The 15,812-nt window shown below is 41.1% G+C and overlaps 1 protein-coding gene across 1 annotated transcript in view; it reads left to right on the top strand.

Annotated features, from left to right (window-relative positions):
- NRK (Nik related kinase) overlaps positions 1-15,812 on the top strand; it is a 1,057,838-nt gene that overhangs the window by 648,545 nt on the left and 393,481 nt on the right. The window contains exons 12-13 of the mRNA XM_085608036.1: positions 2,555-2,762; positions 9,778-9,942. Of these exons, the coding sequence (XP_085464162.1) occupies positions 2,555-2,762; positions 9,778-9,942 (373 nt within the window). The remainder of the gene's footprint in view (positions 1-2,554; positions 2,763-9,777; positions 9,943-15,812) is intronic.

Genomic DNA, 15,812 nt, shown 5'->3' with positions numbered 1-15,812 from the left:
CTATTCGAAAGAATCAAATCAAATCAGACAAATTTTGAAGAGAAATTTGAAAATCCTGAAATTGGACACGACAGTGGGATCTATTATGGGCAATGCACCCAACATTACATATCGACGGGCAGCGAATCTAAAAGATCGGATCACACAAAGTCATTTCCACAAGGAAAAAAGCAAATCATGGTTGCAAAGCAAAGGCTTCAAAAAATGCCATAACTGTAAAGTATGTCAAATTGCGAGAAACACCCAGGAAATTAAATTGACAGATGGAAAAATGTGCATGATACAAGATCTAATTACATGCAAAAGCCAATACGTCGTGTATGTAATAGAGTGCCCATGTCAACTAAAGTATGTGGGCAGCATGAAATGTGAACTAAAAAAACGTATTTTAGAACATGTAAGAGCTACTATCCACAAAGATAGGATGAATGCAGTTGCAAAACACATGGAATTGAATCACAACAGCAACTGGAAAGATCTAACCTTCTATGGTATTGACATGGTTAAAAAACACGAACGTGGCGGTGATAGAGAGAAAAAACTGAGACAAAAGGAAACAAGGTACATATTGAATTTACGCTCTTTAACACCGTATGGATTGAACCAAAGTGAAGAACTTTACACACATCTGTAGTGCACAAAAAGAAATGCAAGAGCGGAACAGTAATACAAGGATAAGACTTAAAACTTTTTGAGTTGAACTAATGACTTTTTCTTTTTGAGCCTCTCTTTTGTATATAAAGGCAACTGAATTTATAACAAGTTTATGATTTAACTTAGGGCAATCATTTGAGATAATTGTTTGATGGGGTAAATTTGTATTGGAGAATAACAGCCACCAGAGGCATCAATTGTGTGAATGAGGGGAGACAAAATAAGATTACCCTGAATATCTCCAATACATACTCATTTGGTATCAGAAATGCGTAAAAGAAATACGTAACCTTGATTTAAACTTTTTAAATTAAAATGCAACATTGTAAATAATATAAACTACATGTTCCACAATGCACCTCTTGATTAGAAACAGGAAATGAGGTAAACACTTGTGTTTAAATATGTGACACGTTCATGAGGGGCGGGACCGTGATCAAGATCTGAGGGAAGATCGAAACGCGTTGGTTTTTTGTTTCCCAATATGGCTGAAAATGATGAAATGATGAAATAAATACTGATTCAAGCTTTGACCTGCCGGAGTGCGACCTACTTTCTTTCTGTGGAGAGAGCTGGAGTAATATATATAAATATATATACAAGAACAAAATGGTCCAATGCGGCGCGCACTTCCAGACCGGTGCACGCATTGGAAATAGACCAGTTTTGAGGTTATGTAATTAAACAAAAGAAACCCTGCCGTCCATGGGAATCCTTGCTCCTCACAGTCACTTTATTTCATAGGCTCTTGTCCCACACCAACAAATTTCACAAACAGTTTTGTGAGTCCTTCCTTCATTTCTATGTATATACAGTGGCCCAATTTAACAATTATGATGCATTCTGGGAATTGCAGTTTCACATGATTACACAAAACGGTGAAATTAACATTCAAATGCAAATTAAAATGCAAAATGTACATAAACATGGAAATAATGCAGATATATATATATGTGTGTGTTGTAAACGTACTAAACATCACACCCTTATTTACTTTAATGAGGAATAATGCTGACGTATAAGCTGTACTGGAATTAGTACTACAGTTTTTTCAGCAAAGGTTGTGAGCACTGTAATTTGTAATGACCTGCCATATAGGGTGGGCGTTCATAGGGTGCTACACATTTCTTTTGGTGTACTGTGGTGGTGGGATCCCCACAGGGTAATGTGGAGTGTTCTCTCCTCCCCCTTTGAAAGGGTGGTGTGAATCCAGCCATATTTCAGGCCTGAACCATTACAGGCACAGCCTGTTGTACCTACTACAAAGGTTGACCAAAACTGTCGAACCTGCTCAACATCAGGCCTGGACTGCCAGTTTTTCCCATTGGGCATTTTCCTGATGGGCTGGATCCTTTCGACGCCATTTTTAATGGCAGGGGGTTGCTATTGGTGGCGATGTCACTTTCTGTAGCGCACCCAGGTAATTACAGCAGACAAGGGAGGAAATACTGGGGAAGGGCGTACAGGGGGAGGGAGAAAGAGAGAGAGAGAGCGAGAGAGAGAGAGATATAGACAGAGAAAAAACACGGGCGTGCAGAGCTGGTTTGAACATTTTTGCCGGGGGTGCATTTGATTCCCATTCCAGTCATTGTCAACATAAATAACACACATTCTACTTGTCAACAGCTATTCATGCCTTTAATTCATAGAATTGGTTGACTCATTTCTATACCCGGGAGAGTTGCAACCCTCAACCTTCAGCAGAGAATTGAAGGTAAAATCTCCAAAAACTGTATAATTGTTGGAGTTCTTCTCATTGAGAAGTAACTGCGAACGTCGTGATGATGATCTTGGCCCATACTGCAGTTTGGTGATCTGCCCACAAATGTGGGTAGAAAGAAAGAAAGATATGTGATTGCTATTCTGATGTCATATTCTTACTTACATTTCACCCTTGCAGCTCTATTGTCAATCTTCCCGGTGAATCAACCCTTCGCCGCGAGTTTTTACGCCTGCAGCAGGAAAATAAAATTCGCTCTGACCCCCACCGTCAACAACAGCTTCAACAGCAGCAACTGAGAGACCAGGAGAAGTACAAGAAACAGTTATTGGTGGAGCGGCAGAAGAGGATTGAGCAGCAGAAGGAGCAGAGGAAAAGGCTAGAAGACGTAAGATTGGGGCTTTAAACTTTCCATTATTGTGATGGTAATTAAACATGGTATCGAGACATTTTTAACAAAGTCATGCATTTTCAAGATTCTGAAGCCCTTATTTAGACATCACCTCTCTTGTCCAAATCTAAGCGATGCCAGAACCCAGGATTCTGTAGGGCCCAAGGGTACCATGGTAATGCTTAGAGTTACCTCTCAGGCGTTGTGCACGTGAACCCCCACACCCCACCACCACACAAAAGGGAAATCCTGAGAATTCCCTGGCCAATGCTGTGCATGTATCACAGGATGGATTAGCCTTCTCTGGTATTGGCTCTACCACCACCTTATTAATTATCACTAGACCAAAGTTAAAATAGGGATATAGATACTATTGTGAATGTGCACCATGATTCAATGTGACAAATTTCACAGCTCACTATTTCTGGGGGAAACAAACGATTTTGTGTAGAAATGTACTAATGTTTCTTTCTATATCCTACTTTGCAAATTGCTATTGTTTGCTATTTATCAAATTTGCAAAACTCCGATTTTAAACAATTTGCAATTTAAGTAAAAGGGTGCACTCTATAATACATGATTCTTCTGCCTGCAATTGAGATCGTCAATAGTTAAAATATATCTTTTTTTCTTGTATGTACGTTGGCTGATTCCATGTGCTAAACATGAGACAGAGAAAGCTACATTGTCATTAATAATCTGCTTTCTGCTGGGATTTTATACTCTGCACAATGAAGTGAATAATACTCCTACGTAGAGGTTTTAACATGCTCTTGATAAAATATCGATATATAAAAAATATTGTAGCGTACATATAGATTACAAAAATATTGGGAAGCTAAATTGTGCTTAATTTGGAAAAGAAAAAGAATAAGAACTGGTGCATACATTTGTCCCAGAAGCCACCACTGCCAAATATTATGGTTGAATAACAAAGTTGTCTAGTTCTTATTTCACCTCATGCCTCTTTCATCCACCACTATACCCTCCCTGCCCCCTATCTCACTCTTTTAGGTTCCTTCATATCACTGATCTCTCCCTTTGCCACTGGTTTCCCGTTTTTGTCTTCCTATTTCTTTCCTCTTTTGCTGCCTTTCTCTCAGTGTCTGATGATGAAAAATATAACTCACAGTCCACAAGCAAAGAGGAACAGTGGGCCCCATGTGCAACCACCAGCACAAACTAAGCACTGGGTTTACTTTGTTAATCTATAGGTATGCACCTTGACGATATATACCTTCAAGATACATGGAGCTAAGAATTGTACTTCTATTTCTAACTACCTATGCTTTTCTTATTGATATTGTGGTGCTCAATATCTAGACTATAATAGTCTCGGCTTGTTACCAAGCAGCATTTAATTAATGAGCTGCGAGTTATAGATGTCTATTGTCTGATTGCCAAAGTGAAACTTTAAATACCAGAATGCAAAGAGCCGTGTATGGAAATTCAGGTTTGTCTAAAGTGTTACATATGCAGAGCCGCACAGTCATCTGTTCAAGATAGAGTATGCTTGCACAGGGGACAGCTGCTAAGGTGTATCTTGTATATAAAACATCACAGAATAAGGTACATTTGCAGGGAGATTGGGTGTTGCTAGGTTTAGATAACTCATTGGTACCATGCTATCAATAGTAGATTTTACACCTTTGGCATTAAAGGTTCTAAGAACATGACCTAGTAGTTATTTTGTAGGGGAATCCCACTCCAAATTAACCCCTTCCCTGCGGGGTAATTCCCCTGCGGTGCCGGGGGGGGGGGGGCGCGCTGCCGCTGTGCTCGTCATGACTCACAGTGGAGCTGTGCTCATGACAAGCTGAGCTCGTCTCGACCCCGCCCACTGATTAATTCTCCGGCACGGGCGGGGAATTAATCGCACGTGGGCGGGCCGCGTCCATTATGACGAACTGAGCTCGTCATGAGCACGCAAGGGGTTAAAATAATCATTTGGCTATTTTCGTAAAGATGGTTGGTATAACAAGTACGGTTGTACAGTGCTTTTACAACTGAACTTCAAAGCTCCTTTGTGAAGTGTGAGGTAGGATTCTTTTCTGGTTTGCACCTTCACTTAACAGAAGCAAACATCTGGACTGAATAGAAAATCATAGGCCTGATTAAAAAAGGTAACTTACGCTTTTGAGAAGGTTTACACTTTGGAGTACGTTTACTACTTTCGGTATTCACAAACTGTGAGTGTAAACACAAAAGTGTAAGTTGCATGTCTCCACCACAAGAGTAATGCAGTTGACTTACTCTTATATGGGTAGGTGACGCCCTTCCCTACTAAACCCCTCCCTGATACTCACTAAACATCGCTTACTCCTCCCTAACTCTGGGCCCGATTCAAAGAACTAACTTAAGACAAAATCCTAAACTTACTACCATTTTGGTATTCACATTAGGCACTTACTCATTTTGGTATTCACAGAAGACTCTTACTCACTTCGGTATTCACAGAAGTTAGGAGTCCTAACTTTAGGACTCCTAAATGCCTTCTGTGAATACCGAAAGTCTTAAAATTAGGATTTTTCTCAGTTTAGGAGTCCTAAAGTTTACTACTACTAAACTGAGAAAAATCCTAATTTTAAGGGTTTCGGTATTCACAGAAGGCATTTAGGAGTCCTAAAGTTAGGAGTCCTAACTTTACTACTACTAAACTGAGAAAAATCCTAATTTTAAGACTTTCGGTATTCACAGAAGGCATTTAGGAGTCCTAAAGTTAGGACTCCTAACTTCTGTGAATACCAAAATGAGTAAGTGCCTTCTGTGAATACCAAAATTAGTAAGTGCCTTCTGTGAATACCAAAATGGTAGTAAGTTTAGGATTTTATCTTAAATTAGTTCTGTGAATCGGGGCCCCTATGCCCTTCAGGACTGAGTTTGTTCCTTTTGGTCACCCACACCTTGTGTTCCTTCCACATTTACTACTAAAATCTATACTTATGTGTGTGGAGACTCCGCAGTCTGGTCAGAGAACTCTGCACACATAAGTATTGGTAAAACTTGCATTTTGCACTATATTGTGTCATACTATAAAACTTACTACAAAGTGCAGTTTGTTTATCAGGCGTTACAAATTGTTCTTATTATTCACAATTTTAGTATATATTTTTTATTTTACATCAAAACGTACCTAGTAAATCAAATTGATGTGTCAGGAAGTGATTATCATTGTGAACAGAGGGTGAGATTCACAAAGGTACACCTTTGAGTAATTTAACTTTTGAGTATGTTTACTATTTTTGGGAAATTCACAAAATCAGAGTATAAAGTTACTCATTAGTGTAAGAGTAAATTACATGTGTAAATTACTCAAAACTGTAGGTTACCTATATGAATAGCCCCTGCAGTTTATGAATAGCCCCGGGTATACGTGCAAGTTACACTTTTGGATTCAATTTTAACTGAGATTTTGTGCACAGCCAAACAGTAGTAAACTTACTCAAAAGTGTCATTACTCAAAGTATAAGTTGCCTTTCTGAATCAGGCTCCTAGAAACCATTCACAATGGTATTAGTCCACCACTAGGTCCTTAAGTTGATGCGCAGAATTGTGTTCATAGCTTTTGCATATTTATTAAGCCCCTGAATGTACTTCATTTGTCACACTTTATTTACCACGGCATTGATATTTTTTGCCCATGGTTGCACAAATGAAATCAACAGGGTTAACGTAATTGAGCTCGAGAAGTTCCTTAATTTTAATGTTTTCACTTCTCACACATTTCATCATAAAAAATAATGCATTTCTCTTTTTTTTTGTTGCAATTTTCAATTAACTATTTCGATTTGCTTTAATATCTGTTCTAGAAGTGACACCATGGAAAGAAGGCAGGTGCAGTCTGCCAATGGCACTTAGTAGAGTGGAACAAGGTGGGATGGGATAAGGTTGCTACAGTCGGGGCACTGCGAGTCTCGAAATGTAGAAGCAGGTTTTCAAAATATATAAAGATTTTGGAAAAACAAACGAGAAAATAAACCCCTTTACTTTACAAGTGTACTTCTAGATTGGACATACGTGTGTTATTTATTCTTCTGCGTGGCCACCTCTAAGCTGTGCAATGATTATTTTTTTGTTCCTTGCTCCCTTACGTTCCGGTCTATTAACAATTACTACCCAGCCACCTGTTTCCAGTAGCTAGACTCTGGTGGATGCGAACACTTGCGAAGTGCTACCATATTTAAACTCTATTAATTAGGATTAAATATCTATCTGCTTTACATTAGCAGCCATCGTGAATTGAATTTAATCAGAGTGTAATTAGTGGTATCATATATGGCAGATATAATTATTTTTTACAAAGCAACGCTCGCTACTTTTTTAACATGTATAAAACAAATCAATTCAGATTAGAGAATATGTCTTTATGTTGTAAATTTACAAGTATTTTCTATTAATGAGAAAAACATTCTGGAGATCAAAGTAAAATCGGATAATGTTAGCATCCTACTGTACCCGAAGATACCCTTAGCTTTATTGCAGGATGGAGCAGTTCTCACTAAATGGTGTTAAACCTGTCAGCATTAGGGTGGTCTTCCCCCCAAACTTTCTACTGCGACGCCTCCATTTTGCAAAGTTATGTTTTTTTAACCATAGGACTCTGTGCTCTTTGCCACTGCTAACCAGTGGTAAAGTGCTTCTGTCACTCCCCTAACACATGGTTGAATTCGCTTATACTCGATTGGCATATTTAATTTACTTGTAAGTCCCTTGTCGAGTGGTATAACATATATCCAGGACCTGTACATTAAATGCTACCAATGAGTCTGCTGCATGTGTTGTGCAATCCACTTAACTAGAACCTTCAAACTTGTCCCCGGCCTGCCACTGCAGTCTGGATTCAGTTTTAAACTGCCATGTCGACTTGCCATTAAAACCCCCTTGTCTAGTCCAGTGGCTTAACAAAAGTTGAGGGGGCCCCCTGCCAGGTAAACAGAGGGGCCCCTGCTCCAGATTTAATCCGGAGCTCTCAGGCCTGAGTTCTGTAATGAGGGGACCCCCTGCAGCGGGGGCTGCGGGTCCTGTGTTACGCCCCTGGTCTAGCAATAAACTACCCTTTTCCACATTTAAGTCACCCCTAAGGTAGGCCCTAGGTTGCCCATAGGGCCTGGGCTGTGTAATTGAAAGGTTGGACATGTACCCTAAGGCAGGGACTTAGCCAGCCCATAGAGCAAAGGGGCTGAGTAATTAAAAGACTGGACATGTACTTTTAAGTTTTACAAGTCCTGGTAGTTAAAAACTCCGTTAAATTCGTTTGTCACTACTGTGAGGCCTATACCTCCCATAGGATAAAATTGGATAATTCCTATTACATTTAATAAGCTGTAATTTCCGATTGGGAGAAGTTAGCTATGTCAAATTTGGTGCCTTAGTGTTTGGAATTGTAATGAAGAGCCATATTTAATGATAAAGTTTTGACTACATTTTTGAAAATTCCAGCTTTAGAAAGTTGGCTTTTTTCCGCCCTTAGCCCTTTTGGGCCTGTAGCCTGTCTTGGGTCACATGGCTGGATGTAGCTGACAATTAAACTTTGTGACTTCCTCCCAGACAGTCACACAATAGAGGGATTTGATATGCCTTGATGGACCATCTACTGGCAGGATGAGGGGGGTGGAGCAGAGCACAGCCACATTTGCAAGAGGGAGTGTTCTGCCCCCAAACAAAGGACCTAACACTTACCCATTGTCACTGTAGCCAGCTTGGAGCCAGGGCAGGTGAGTCTGGAAATTCCATGTCCTTCAAAGCCACAGTATTGAAGCTTCTCCCACCTTTTAGAAGAAGGTCACAGGAGTATAAAAGGGGACCTCAGACACTAACACTTCAGTACACTTCTGGACCTGTGGGTACTTTGCCAGGAAGAAAGACTGCTGTGCTGCTGAAAGGACTTCCACTCTACTGGACTGCTGACCTGCAGCTGCCTTGCTGAACTGCTGCCTTTCTGTCCTGCTGCTCTCTTGCCTAGGAAAGAAGGACTGGACTTGCAACTTGGACAAGGACCACCAGAGTGACTCCAAAGGGCTAGTTTGCTGATCTTCCTGATCTCAATCTAAGGGACACAAAAGTCTCATTTTAACCTTGAACCTGCACATGAACCTTCATGAGAGATTCCTGACCTTCCAAGGGGTTCTGAAGGTGACCAGGTATCCCAAAACAAGAATTAAAAAAATGTTGGCTAAAAATTGCTATGAGAGCAAGGAGGAAACCAGGACCAACCTGCTTGCCTATCTGCCTGAGGTGTATCGCCAGTCAGGTTGACCTTGCAGCTTCTCCCACTGTGTTCTTCTCCAAAGCAGCAAATCTGTTTTAGTGGCCCTTCGCCAAAAGGGTATCCGGTCTAGTGGAACTGTCTTAGGCTACAGCCCTCTGACTCATCCCACTGAAGATTTTTGACTTCCATTTCAGAGACTAAGTTAGATTGTAGAAATCTTCACTGCGGTTATGACCCAAGGAAATCTGATAAAAATGCTCCCTCCTCTGATATCTCCTGCAGGCTTGCCCTGCTGAACTTTACCCTCTCAGAACATTTTTCTCTGAAATTGTTCTAAGTCTGAAGGTGAGAGCTGACCGGACCCAATCCACTTCTTGTATCCGAACCACTCTCCATTGTGGTCAGCCATACCTTTTGACTTTGACTCGGTCTTGCATGACTAGATGTTCGCAGTTGGCAATTTGATCTTTTAGGTGCTGGTTTTTACTAACAATCGTTAAAAATCGTAACTTTGTTTCTACTGATTGTTTTTTTTTTGTTTTGTGTCAAACACTTTACTAAAATCTGCTCACAAATTTTTTGGAATTTTCTTGTGTTTTGTTTCACAATATTATCACTGTTGGTGTGCTGCATAAATACTTTACACATTGCCTCTAAGTTAAGCCTGATTGCTTTTTGTGCCAAGCTACCCATATATAAGCACAGGTTAATTTAGTGACTTTTTCACAATGGTAAACCAAATCCTTTAACACAAAGAGCTCCTATTTAATGCCTGTGTTTTTTTTTTTCTGTTTTCAACCAAAGCATCAGAGGAGGGAACTGGAGATACGAAAGCTGCAGGAATGCGACCATAGGTGGCCAGAGGTGAAGGACATTTATACAAGAGAGGTGAATGGCAATGAAGAAAACACACCCATTGATGATAATAGATGCAGGATGGAGGAACAGAAGCAGAATGACCGCAAACAGGTACTTAGTTTGGTATCTCAATAGGCAAATTTTTTTGAGTAATGACTGTTCTTTAATGAAAAAAAGTTAGTACTTTGCACTAGAAATGTTGTGCTTTGCTTCCCGTTTATCTTAATCTCACATTACTCAAAGCATTCTCACACTCAGAGTAAGTTTGCAATGAAGTTATCTTTTTGATTATTACTGTGTTTTAAAATCCAAAAATCATTCAAGAAAATGTGGGACCAACTTGCTAAAAATTTACTTTTAATCTGTGCATATTTAATCAGGGAGAAAGCTTATTAAGTGTGACCGCATTCATAAAGCATATAGCGGCTGATAAGGATGTTTGTCGGAGTTTCCTCGGACTGACATCCATGCAGACCGACCAACCTCGGGTCAATGGTCCAAATCCGCAATTAAGATACAACCGCACATGGTGCGGTTGCAGACTCCTATTTCCCTATGGGAGCTTGTGCAGCGGTCGAAACCGGCCACAGCACAAGCTCCCATAGAGAAATGGGAGGCACGGTAAATCCCTGCACCTTTTGGCAGGCATCTCACTGTGCCCCCCCGGCCACCAACCGAAGGCCGCGTTAGAAAGAGGGCCCTGCTCGGGGCCCACATATTCACTTTCCGACAGGCTTTCCATGTCAAAAAACCTGACATGGAAAGCTTGTTGGAAACTGACATCATAATCGCTACGACGGAAACACCGTCCATAAGGGATTATATTTTGGTCTCTAATGACCCCATGGGTTCCTTGAGCCCTTTGGAAGCCAGCCGTAATGACCAGTCGGTTTGAATTCAAACCGCCGTAATCGTAATACGGCAGTCGGAAGTCAAACCAAGGATGTCGGTTGGAAAGCCTCAGACCTGTGGTCAGAAGCTTTCAGACTGACATCTAATTAGGGCAAAAGTGTCTGGCACAATATACACTTAACATACTCCGATTAATCTGTACACACACAGTGAGACATGTTATAATATCTGTATATGGGCCAGATCTATGAATGTTAGCAGTGTAGTGCTAGGCACACCTCCTATTCCCAGATTATTGCCTCAGAATCTGCACTCTCCCTGATCTCCCCCCTCCACCTGAGTACTGACTTAGTTTAAGGGAAGCTGCAATGCAGGCAGGGAACAAATATATTAGCTGCCTGCTTTGCGCACTCCTGTACATCAATGTACATGCAGGCAATGAATGTCAGTATACAGAATTTTTTTGTGATCCTAAATTAAGGTAGGAAATGAAATCCTTAACATTAAGAGTGAACAGAAAATGTGGGCAAACTGTGCAATTTCCCTGCTATTTTTTTAGTTGCATGTCAAATCATTGCTGCTCTGCAAGTTGCTTTTAGGAGAACTGTGCAGGACTAAGCAGTGTATTTCCTTATTGATAATTGTTTTAATGTAAATACATTGCCAAGAGCCCCTGACAGCACTCTTGAAAGCAACCTCCCCACCATGGAACCCTGTATGCAGTGCCTGTCTGGAAAAGGGGAAAGACAACAAGAAAGAAAGGAAGGAAGAAGGAAAGAAAAATCAATAGAATGAAAGAAAACGGAAAGGAACACAGAAAGAAAGAAGGCAAGAAAGTAAGAAAGAAACAAACAAAGATGGAGAGTCACAGTATAAAATGTTGGCTACTAAAACCCAAATTACACTCCACCTATGCTTATATAAAACTGTTAAAAGTGTGCTGTCAATGAAATACAATAAAGTTTGTTTTCTTCCTTGGCAATGTATATAAAAGAAACGAAGTCCAGGAACACAACATGGTATACTGTGAGATAACAGCAGTCCACTTCAAACAGAATTTACAATTGCACTGGAAAGATACGGGAACTGATAAAGCTGGAATGTGCCCTGTGCTAACTTCAAATGCGTCCTATGATCACATCAGACAACACTGGCACTAAAGGGAACTACCTTTTGTGCAGATGCCTACCTTGTGTAAGAGCAAAATACAGTCACTCAAAGTGACTTTAACCTGAGGCTTATGTAAGCCGACCCATTTCCCCATGCTGTATGCTGTAGTGGGAGAAAGCAAAATTGGAATGACTCAACAACAGACCTATGGGTGAAGGGAGGTGGCTGAAAGCCCCTTTAAGTAAGTAAATTAGACATATTACTTAGTAAAATCAAAACATCTTGGCTAACCTCAAACCTGAAAAACAATTTACCCCTTCATAATATTTGACTGAATGAGCTTTCTTGCTTTCTGCACAAAATATGTTATTCCCTGCTGTGGCTTGATGCCTGCAAAGTACAGCTTAGAGTCTGTATGTTAAATATAACACCTGTGACATGACATTCAGTGCAGCACTTTTGACATTGATATGCCCTGACATGAAATCAAAATAATGATCTAACACTGCGAGGTGTAAAATAATAATAGCTATAATATTGTTAGATAATTGGGGAAGTGCAGATGTCTCTACCAAATTACATATATATTGATTAGTTATTGGATTGCTAAGAATTGTTCTAATATTCCAAATCCAAAACTAATTATTGTTTAATTAGTGTGCCACAATGCAGACTGTCAGGCTGCAGTACCACGGTCCATATGTAGGCCTAACTAAAGTAAATTCTGAAGTGATAAGGATTGCATGTCCCTTGGTTCAACCTGCAGAATATCAACTGGGTGATTCGTCAAGCGGGGGCTGAGAAAAAGTGGGGGTCACAAAAAGTGCATTTCCTATTTTAATTCCCATAGGAGTTTTGAACACGACTACAGCCTACAGCCTGAACCGCTGGACAGAATTATACTAAATTTGGCAGAATGGTAGATTTTATTCTGCAGATCACACTTTTTGTTATTTGGTGTAAATCTGTTCTGTAGTTGGCCAAATTTGGATATCTAGGGACGCGGATCCTCTGAGGTTCTGACAGTCCCCGTTCTGATATCTGATTGGCTGCCAACACTTCAACCAAGACATGCTGGCAGCCATCTTGGGACTTGCCAGGGCAAAAATATTTTTTTTTGTAAAGTTTTGCGACAAAATCGCAATGGTTTCGTGAATCTACAACAGAAATTTTAAAAACCGAGTGTGGGCTGCTGTGCTTGTTTTCCAAAAAGCCCCCAAGTGGACCAGGTCCCGGGGGCATGCACTTATAATTTTAATATTAAGGAAGGGGTGCATGTGGGCTCCCTTCTAGTGGTCTTTTTAGCCTTCTGGACCACCATCTCCCCAGGCTTTATTGAAAATAAGGAGAGGGCTGCAGGGACCCCCTCCATTGGGCTCCAAGATCCCTGGGGACCACCACCTCCCCGGCTTATTAAATGAAAGGAGGGGAGCCACTAGGATCCCCCTCCAGGGGATTTACTATGCTCCAGTTATCAACCCCCAGGGCTAAATAAAAAGGAATGGAAGGCTATGTGGACCCCCCAGGCCCTGGATACCACCCACTCACTGGGCAAAATAGCAACTTGGAGGGGGGCAGCATGGCCCTCTCCTAGAGCCATTAAAGGCCCTGGGAACTGCCACCCCCCAGGGCCAGCTCCTCCTATGTCCGTTGGTGCCCACTCCTAGGACACAGCTGTTTGGTTTTGCTTGGCGGGAGCTGACAGCACCACTCCAAGATGCAAGGGAGTAGCCAAAAAATGTAAATACCCTTACCACTTTGAACCCAGCTTGGAAGCAACCAAGATCGCGACCCTCCCTAGAAGAGCCCCCTTCTCTCCTCAATCCAAACATCTATCCATGCATCCTTTCACCCTTCCATCTACCTGCTGATAGCCACCATTTCACCTTTACATTCTTTCAACCATTGATTATTCCATCCATCATTCAGCCTTTCACCATTCCATCCATCCATCCATTCATCCATCCATCAATCCTTTCGTCCATCTTTCCACCCTTACATCCACCCTTTCAACCATATAGTTGCTAAATCGGGGGGTTCACGATACCCCTGGCTAGTTGAACTCTGTATATTTTTCGCGTGTGATTATCTACTTTTCCTGGGAGCTGCATCTCTTTCAGTTCGACCTAATTTCTGGGGGGAGATTCTAGACTGTATAGTCTAGAATCTGCTTGCTTATTCTCAGGTGTCATGCCTACCTTGGTAGAACTTGTACCACCAATAAGTAGATCTCACAGATTGTTCATAATAGCATCTTCTGCATCCTCTTGGGCAGGAAATATATCACCTGGGTGGACAATCTGGAACAACTATTCCATTCTCCTTGGTGCTGAATTTTGGGGCGCTTGGGACTTGTTGCTGAAACCTCACTCCTGATTGAAACACTTACACCAAAGTACATAATCCTCCAGATTCTTCAGGTCCCAAGAGTCCCTAATGTGCGCAAACATCACACTGGTGTTACTTATTAATGGTCCCTTGCCAACTGACACATAGGTGTCTTGGTTGTCACAGATCAAACAAGGGCTTTTTCAGAGGAGGCTTGGTGATCTATTGATCATACATGTGTGATACCTAAGGGGGGAGGAATTTAGGATAGTTTGTACTGTGGCTCTCACTGTGGGAAATGAGGTAAGTTACCTGAAGGTGGCCAGTGATAATGGGTCATCTATGGTTCCTGGTTCCATGCCTTGAGACACATTCTCCATCATACCAATATGGCACAACATGAAGTCTGAAGTAAACAATAATGGAGTTGACAACATCATACTTCTGTATCATTGAGTAGCATTTGAATGGCTTTTCTGCTCTAGGCTAGACAAAACACTAGAATGTATTGCCTCCTTCTTTATCCTCATGTTACAGATCTGGTGGCCCTTGGAACCTGGCAACCCCACTCCAACTCTCACAGCAGCAATTTTTAAATTTAGGTTGTACACTGAACTCATCCTGTAATCCCAGATCAACAGTGTTATCAAGTTTCCTTCCTTTGATTGAGAACCTTAAGCAGAATCTTTCCTTACCTGGACTTTCCCTTCAACCTCGTGCTGTCCAATTTGGACTATATACATGACTTTCCTCTTTGTACATCTGAGCATCTACTTCGGACAATATGAAAAGTGGAAAACCCTACGGCTAGACATCTCCTGTAGTTACGAGCATGGGACCCAGGTTAAGTGCATATACTAGAATTTTGCATCACCCACAACATGGATGGAGACAGTGTTCTAGTTGAAAATAAATACGCGTATACCAACGCAGGCAAATTCTCAGCTCAAGAATGCACTTAGAATTAGATAAGATATCTACATGTCCACCTAGACTCATATATTGAAAAATGCCTGTTTTAATTTATCTGAGGCTCAGGTTACGATATGGTTCATATGTACTCTACAGACTAGAAAAACAAATGTTTTCGTTTTCTCCGGGTCCATGGCAAAGGCTTTACTGATAAAACAGGCAATATTCAAGGAGGTGTGCAATAATCCTTCACTGTGTTGATGCTTACTGTGCCATGTTTTGAGCACCTCTTTGATCCCCACAAAAATCACTTGCACACACACATTTGGCTCACTGGTCATTACTGCGAAAGCACACAACACCAGCCTCCGCATCACCATAGAGATAATATATGAAGAAAATGTACAGGTTCTCAGCACCTTTTCCTTCCAACATCCCTGCTCATCGTCCACCTATCCAAGAAGGCAACTGAAACACCATCCAGAACATCCTCAAAAGAAATCACACATATTGACCTCACCAACCAATGAAGTCTCATCAACACATCCTTGCACCTGCATTCATCAAGGGAAGAGTTAGGGGTGGTTCAAGGACAACTAGAAGCAACATAAAGACAACAAAAATGTTGTTCAGTGGACTTCTGAATAATGAAAGTGCATTCCCACTGCAGGTCCTCTTGAATTGGCAGTTTGGAATTCATTCATGCTACAAACCAAGACTAGAACATTTTTCTCTTATATGCCCTCATTAATATTTGGTCACTAATTGGTGTGATATAT

The sequence above is a fragment of the Triturus cristatus genome, chromosome 5_2, assembly GCF_964204655.1.
Source record: "Triturus cristatus chromosome 5_2, aTriCri1.1, whole genome shotgun sequence".
In the NCBI taxonomy this organism is placed as follows: Eukaryota; Metazoa; Chordata; class Amphibia; order Caudata; family Salamandridae; genus Triturus; species Triturus cristatus.
This window is presented reverse-complemented; position numbering and strand designations above follow the sequence as displayed.